Here is a 7498-nt window from a genome sequence, read left to right on the forward strand (position 1 = left end):
GTGTGTGTTTTGGGTGTGAGTGGAGGGTGAGTGAGTCAGGGTGAGTGTGTGTGGGGGTGAGGGATGAGAGTGAGTGGGGGGTGAGTGTGTGTGGGGGGTTGCACAGATATTAATATTTTGCCCCCTCAGTAAGTGTCGGTTACACGGTGAGCGGTGACAGTGTGCTCTAGCTGTGTAATCATGTATGTAACGTGGGGTCGTTTTACACGCTTGTTTACTCTGACGGCGCGTGGCAGGAGCTGCTGTGTCACCCCGTGTCCTATAATAAGCGTGTCAGGCGCGGTGCCCATGGGCCCTGCCAGCCACGGCTCTCCAGGAAAAGGAGGACTAGCCAGAGACGTGTCCCGCGTTGGGGGTTTGCGAGCCGTGCTGGGGCCCCTGACAGCATCGTGCAGGTTTCATGGTAGACTCCATTAACCCTTTGTGTGCTGGAGGAAATTATGTTTACTGAAATGTCTCTGTAGCTTCCAGCGAAGGGTTAAAAAGCAACAGTTTTTGTGATAAATGGGGAAAAAAACAAAAATCCTCAAAACGGAGGAACCTGATTGGCCGCTTTCAGGTGTCGCCCGGTAGGCGCGTCGGGTACCGGCGCGGAGAGATAGGCGCGTCGGGTACCGGCGTTCCTGCAGGTGCCGTATTGAGGAGATGCTCTGTACCTTGCGCATGCGCCGTGGCAGGTGGGAAGCGAGTCCTCATCGATCCTCCTGTTCCAGAGATCGCAGTAGACGGGGGGAGTGGAGAGAATGTCCTGAGGATGGAGGCCCAGGAGCAGTACCGAGAATACCAGCGGCTGGAGGACTTCGAGGAGGACTCCCCGCCCGGAGAGGAGGACCTCCTGGTCCACGTACCAGATGCGGTGAAAGGTAAGGGGGAGACGGATGTACCGGCTGGGATACCCCACCTGGGGGGGAAGGGGCAGGAGCAAACACCCGGTGGGGGGGCAGGAACGGGGTCGGTGGGTGACTCCGGCCGTAGAGTCCACGCACTCACCCTCACTCCTGTGTCTTTTCTTTCAGATTCGTGGCATCACATCAAGAACTTGGACAACTTCTTCACTAAGATATCCTTCGTGTGGCCCTGGGGTGCCAGGGGGGGGGGAAGCTGCGTGTTTTGGAGAAATCGGGAACTGCCCCCCACGGGGTCTGTAGAGGGGCAGGGAGTGGGGTGCTACCTAGGGCCACTTCAGAGGGCAGGGTGTTTGCCCTGTTGGCATGGAAAGGGTTAATTGGCTCTTCCTTCAGTGGCCGGTTACTCGTTCCTTGACCACGGGCCGCACATCTACCATTTCCACCAGAAGAACGGCTTTGCCTGCATGGTGCTGTCCGACTTCTTCGAGCTCGTGTGAGTAAATCCGTCCCCCCGGTCCGCGTGCCGCCTTTCCCCGTTTCCACTTTTTACCACGTTTGCCCCAATTACCTAAATACCCTCTCTGCGTTGCTCTGGCACTTGTTTTACGGCTGCTCCCCGACCCCTGATCCCCGCCGCCGGGTTTACGGCTGCCTTCCCGACCCCCCCCCACCCTCTTCTTGGGTTTGATGACCGCAGTAAATGTATCGGAATTCCAGTCGTCAGCGGTGACTTCATCTGCAAAGCATGTTTGAATCCACGCGCTGCTGCTCGATGTGTTGCGTTTGGAAGCGTGTTCCTTTGTTTCAGTGACCTTTTGACCTTTCCGTGTAAAACGCGTCTCTTTTGCAGTCAGTTCCTGTTTGTTGTCACCTTCACCACGTTCCTTTTTCACTGCGTGGAATACGATGTTCTCTTTGCCAACAAACCTGTCAATCACACGCACTCCGGGGCCGCGCCGGACCGCAACAAGGTGACGCTGACCGATGCCATCCTGCCAGCAAACCAGTGCGCCCAGAGGTGAGACCGGGTGCTCCGTATATAACGGGACCCCCCCCCCCCTGACTGCCTCTATATAACGGGACCCCCCCCTGACTGCCCCTGTATAACGGGACCCCCCCTGACTGCCCCTGTATAATTGGACCCCCCCCGACTGCCCCTGTATAACTGGACCCCCCCTGACTGCCCCTGTATAACGGGACCCCCCCGACTGCCCCTGTATAACGGGACCCCCCTCGCTACTTTCATGCATAACGGCGGTGATTGCCCCTCTCTCCATGCTCAGGATTCGGGCCAATGGTTGGATTATCTTCCTGCTCATCATGGCCGCCGTCTTCTGGCTCTACCGTCTCATCAGGATGTTCTGTAACCTTCTGAGTTACTGGGAGATCCGCAGCTTCTACATCCGCGCCCTGAAGATCCCATCGGTGAGAATCACAGATCGATGTCAGCTGGCGGGGGGTAAAAGGACGGGAACCCAGGGGGCATCTGATCATTTGGGTACCAGAGTGTCTTCGTCTCCTTCCCTTCTTCCCTCCCGATTGTCTTCTTCTCTGCCGACGTGTCCTTCTGTCTTCTGTATTCTAGGCGTTTCTGCGCAGCTTTTTGACCCTCTCTCCTCCTCTCCTCTCCTCCCCTCTCCCCTCCTCTCCTCTCCCAGGACGAGCTCTGTAACTTCAGCTGGCAGGAGGTTCAGAGTCGCCTGATCTCCCTCCAGCGGGAGCACCCGATGTGTGTGCACAAGAAGGAGCTCACCGAGCTCGATATCTACCACCGCATTCTGCGCTTCAAGAACTACATGGTGGCCATGATCAACAAGAACCTCCTCCCCGTCTGCTTCCGCCTCCCGCTGCTCGGAGAAATCACCTTCCTCAGCCAGGGGCTCAAATACAACCTGGAGCTCCTGTTCTTCTGGGGTCCGGGGTCTCTTTTTCAGAACAAATGGAACCTGCAGCCCAAGTACAAGCGCGTGGGGCAGCGGCTGGAGCTGGCGCAGGAGTTGAGCCGCACCATCGTTCTGCTGGGTTTGGCCAACCTCTTCCTCTGCCCGTTCATCCTGGTCTGGCAGATCCTCTACGCCTTTTTCAGCTACACCGAGATGATCAAAAGGGAGCCGGGGAGCCTCGGGGCCAGACGGTGGTCTCTCTACGGCCGGCTCTACCTGCGCCATTTCAATGAGCTGACCCACGAGCTGCAGGCGCGGCTGAGCCGTGGATACAAGCCGGCCACCAAGTACATGAACTCCTTCGCCTCTCCGCTGCTGGCCATCGCTGCCAAGAACCTGGGCTTTTTCGCGGGATCCCTTCTCGCCGTCCTCATCGCGCTGACCGTTTACGACGAGGATGTCCTCACGGTCCAGCATATCCTGACCGCCATCACCGTGCTCGGCGTCCTCGTCACCGTGGCCAGGTGAGTAGACGGAGGGCCGCGCGAGGGTAACGGCGTCAGTGTGGCCGGGTCGCCAGGTGAAGGGGGTCTCGCTGCCACCAGGTAAGAAGTAAAGCGATGGGAGAGAAGACAAAGCCGGGGAGCGGGAGAGGAGAGAAGAAGCCTCTCATCACCCTCAGCCAGAACTGCCCTGATCCGGCGCTGTCTCCCCCGCAGGTCCTTCCTTCCGGACGAGCACATGGTGTGGTGCCCCGAGCAGCTGCTGCAGTGCGTCCTGGCCCATATTCACTACATGCCTGACCACTGGCAGGGCCACGCGCACAAGTCTGAGACACGCGACGAGCTGGCCCAGCTCTTCCAGTACAAGGCGGTAAGGAGGAGGCCTCGTTACTGTCGTCTGCGGACAGCCTGGGGTGAAACGTGGCCCCGGCGTTTAGCGCCCCCCCCCCCGGTGGTGTTTTTGTGGCCTAAGGCTGGAACGTCTCTCTCCTCTTAGGTCTTTATACTGGAGGAACTCCTGAGCCCCATCATCACCCCGTTCATCCTCATCTTCTCTCTGCGCCACAAGTCCCTGGAGATCATCGACTTCTTCCGGAACTTCTCGGTGGAGGTGGTCGGCGTCGGGGACATTTGCTCTTTTGCCCAAATGGACATTCGGAAGCACGGAAACCCTCAGGTGAGCCCACGGGAAGCGAGGGGTTAACGGGATCAGTGGGGGGGACGTGGCCGGTGTCGTTTAACGCGGTCTCTCCGCTGTGTAGTGGCTTTCCGACGGTCAGACGCAGGCCTCGGTGTATCAGCAGGCCGAGAACGGGAAGACCGAGCTGTCCCTCATGCATTTCGCCATCACGAACCCGCACTGGCAGCCGCCGCTGGAGAGCTCCGTGTTCATCGGCCACGTGAAGGAGAAGGTTCAGCAGGACGCTGCCCACGCGCCGCCCGCCCAGCAAATCCTATGCGACGCCCCCATCTGCAGCTCCCTCCTGTCTAACGAGTCCGGGACCGCGGTCAGTGTCGCCGTCGCACGCCGTAGCGCTGCTTATAACCCCTCCCCATCATCCTCCGACTCCCCTGGAGAATTCCGGTACCTCGCGTGGTATCGTGACGCCCGTGTCTCGTCTCCCCGCAGCCGGATAACCTGTTGGCCAGCGTCCTCGTCCACCCCATCCTGACCGCCAGTGGGTTACCCACTAAGGATCGCCGATTCGCTCAGCCGACCACCACCGCGTCGGCCGCCGCCAGCGTCCTCGCCTCCCTCTCCGTGTCACAAGTATCGGGACGTGCGCAGGGGGCTCCGGGCGACGGCTCCATGTACCGCAGCGACAGGACCGTCCTGCAGGAGAGGTCAGTCACCTTAATGATGTTATAGGGCCGTATGCCAATCCTGTATACCGCTTCTGCTGGGAGGCTGCTCTGCGTATCTACCACCCTCTCAGTAAAGTAAAACTTCCTTCCATCCCATCTCAGTCTCTGACTCTCTAGTGTTGGATTCCGCTCTCTTGTTGTATTTTTTCTCCTCCTTTGAAATAAATTCCCTCCCGTCCTTTATCCCTTTATGGATTTTAATGTCTCTCCACCGTCCCGTCTCTCTCTCTCTGTAGTAGATACGTGGAAAGCCGGGGTGTGTCCGTCTGCCCCGAGGGTCCGTGTAACATGTAACGTGTAAATTGTGTCCCCCCAGCATGTCTCGCAGTGACCCCCAGCTCCAGAGCATCTCTCGCTCCTCCCTCCTGGCCTCGGAATTCGCCTCGGCAGAGATGAGTCTCCACGCCATTTACATGCACGAGGTCTGTCTGTCTGTCTGTCAGATACTGATGTCTCCGTGTCTGTCTGTCCCGTGTCCCATATCCCTGTATCCGCCTGCCTGTCTCTGTGTCCGTCTGTCTCTGTGTCCGTCTGTCTGTCTCTGTCTCCGCGTCCGTCCGTCCGTCCGTCTGTCTCCGCGTCCGTCCGTCTGTCTGTCTCCGCGTCCGTCCGTCTGTCTGTCTCCGCGTCCGTCCGTCTGTCTCCGCGTCCGTCCGTCTGTCTCCGCGTCCGTCCGTCTGTCTCCGCGTCCGTCCGTCTGTCTCCGCGTCCGTCCGTCTGTCTCCGCGTCCGTCCGTCTGTCTCCGCGTCCGTCCGTGTCCGTGTCTGATGCCCCCTCTGTTTCCATGTCTGATGCCCCCTCTGTTTCCAGGTGCACCAGACTCAGGGTGGCTCCCAGCGGCCCCTGGGCATGTGGCAGGCGGCCGATCTCTCCCCTCATCAGAAGCAACAAACCAGTGAGTTTTAACCCTTTCCACGCAGCTCTGCCACGTTAACCCCTTCCTCCCCTCTCTGAAAGAGGAGAAAAAAACCTCATCCTAACCTAACCCCCGCCTCTCCAAATCAACTTATAGTGTTAACCCCTTCCTCCCTGGTCTGAATCATTAATCTTTATCAGCTTCCATTGCTTTGGGTTAACCCTTTCCTCGCCGCTCCCTGCGTGTAACCTGTGCTGTTAACCCCTCCCTCTCCACAGCAGCCATTTATCTTCACTTTTTTCCCTCTGCTTTGCACAGTTTCGCACTATAGAATATTAACCCTTTGTTGTTCCATGTCTGGGGGTCTTTCAGCTCTGGTTCTGTATTTGCTGTTTCAGGCGTGAGGCCAGGACCCCGTGGTGGATACCGTGGTTTGCGTCTCGGTGGATGGGAGGAGGAGGAGGGTCAGCTGCAGGAGGTGGAGGAGAGCGGCCCCCCGCAGAGCGGCTCCGCAGGACACAGCACAAGCAGCAGCAGCTAACGTGCCTTAACCGGGTGAGTGCGAGGGCCGGTGCCACGCGTTATTACGCAGCCGTACTCCTCACCCCATCTGCCACGCGTGGGAGTAACAGCCGCCGGGGCGATGTCCTGTGTGCGGGGCCTCGTCTCTGTCCTCGTTGCCTGTAGTAAGAAGTGGAATCTGGCGAGTGTCCCGGTGGGCAGGGGCCACGTCTCCCATCTGTTAACCCGGAACGTTTGTCTCCGCAGGTCCCACCATCTGCAGGACGGGATCCACGTCTCCGTGTTTCTGGATTGTGTGCGAATGCTGAGTGTGCCCTCCGTGGCTAGGCCGTGGCAGACGTGGCCGGATTTATTTATCGTTTTGAGAGTAAAGGTGCCACTTGAGGTCACCACGAGTGTTTTTTTTTTCTGCTGGAGACACCTGCTGTCTAATGCCCCCTGTCTCTCCCGCCACGGTCCGTGGTCCTCTCGGCACCGGAAGCGGATTTCCTATTTATTTGCACAGTGTTATTACGGATATACCCAAACGTGGACGAGCAGCCTTCACGTAGCTCTGGGGAACTTTCTCCACGTCCGGTGCCCGGCCCCAGGTTATGTGGCTGGACACGTTATTGTCCGGTGGTTCCTGATTCTGGTGGCTTTATGTGATGGAGACTTTTTGCCCGTCGGGGCAGGAGCTGCCCGGTGCTTCATAAACGTGGCTCTGTGGCCCCCCCAGGTGTTGTATTAACACTAATCCTCACTTCGTTCATCATTAAAGAGACATCGAGAACACATAAAGCAGCAGCTGAGGCCTTCGAGCCGTGGCCAGCCGCAGACAGGACTGCGTGGGGCAAATGATGAGCCACGCAGGCAGGGGGGCAAGAAGTGCCTTTCGGGGGGATTTGCTGTCTGCTTTATCTACTCGGATCGTCATCCTGCTGCTTCAAACCCGTTCCATGTGCTGCTGCCTCCATTACCACGTGGGCTAATACTGGCCACTCTTGCCTTGTCTGTTTATCCCACCAGCCGTGGTTTTTTGTCCTCTGGAAAGTGCCGGTCGGACTGAAAGCCGCATTATTATTAGTGGCCCAAACAATAAAATCCACGCCATAAATAACGGATCACCCTCCACGTTATCACCCGGAGCTTTAACCCTTTACGTGTTTGTCTTATGATGGGTTTTCCCCGTAACGTGGACCCTGAATATCGGTGGCCTCCCGCTTAACTCCGTAACGTCTCATATCAGCAGACGCCGTGGCACCAATTCAGCCAAACGCCTCTGGTGTCAGTCCGGTGGCTTTCAAAGGGAAAGGGGCAGAGAGTTGGGGCCCCCAAGAACTGCAGGACGGTAAACGTGGCGGATCCTTAAAATGCTCCCTGATTCACGTATGCAGAACACGCGTGGACATGACCTCGACCGTGACAAGAGCGACGGACCCAAGTCAGACACCCCCCTCAGGGGCAGCAGCCTCATCCCTTTTGGGAAGGGGCTGTTTGGTGGCTGTTATTTTGTTGGCGTTTAGTTGGATTCCTTTAGG

General features: G+C 58.0%; 1 protein-coding gene across 1 annotated transcript; it reads left to right on the top strand.

Moving 5' to 3' along the window:
- Positions 1-766: 766 nt before the first annotated feature.
- LOC149274293 (autophagy-related protein 9A-like) lies at positions 767-5997 on the top strand. The gene is made up of 13 exons (XM_089505656.1): positions 767-863; positions 1017-1060; positions 1277-1341; positions 1699-1866; positions 2132-2273; positions 2507-3255; positions 3451-3604; positions 3731-3910; positions 3996-4241; positions 4364-4578; positions 4916-5021; positions 5411-5495; positions 5855-5997. Exons 3-13 carry the CDS (start codon positions 1313-1315, stop codon positions 5995-5997), a joined length of 2217 nt encoding a protein of 738 aa, XP_089361782.1. The 5' UTR covers positions 767-863; positions 1017-1060; positions 1277-1312.
- The last annotated feature ends 1501 nt before the right edge of the window (positions 5998-7498 follow it).

The sequence above is a fragment of the Sceloporus occidentalis genome, unplaced genomic scaffold (assembly GCF_023333645.1).
Source record: "Sceloporus occidentalis isolate IW3139 unplaced genomic scaffold, rSceOcc1.0.p SCAF_337, whole genome shotgun sequence".
Taxonomy (NCBI): domain Eukaryota; kingdom Metazoa; phylum Chordata; class Lepidosauria; order Squamata; family Phrynosomatidae; genus Sceloporus; species Sceloporus occidentalis.

What these genes read in the sequence shown, in the direction of transcription:
- LOC149274293 (XM_089505656.1), top strand. Translation starts at nt 1,313, where the DNA reads ATGGTGCTGTCCGACTTCTTCGAGCTCGT. An exon ending in CTAACGAGTCCGGGACCGCG is followed by an intron (nt 4,242 to 4,363) that starts GTCAGTGTCGCC and finishes GTCTCCCCGCAG; the next exon opens with CCGGATAACCTGTTGGCCAG. An exon ending in TCATCAGAAGCAACAAACCA is followed by an intron (nt 5,496 to 5,854) that starts GTGAGTTTTAAC and finishes TTGCTGTTTCAG; the next exon opens with GCGTGAGGCCAGGACCCCGT.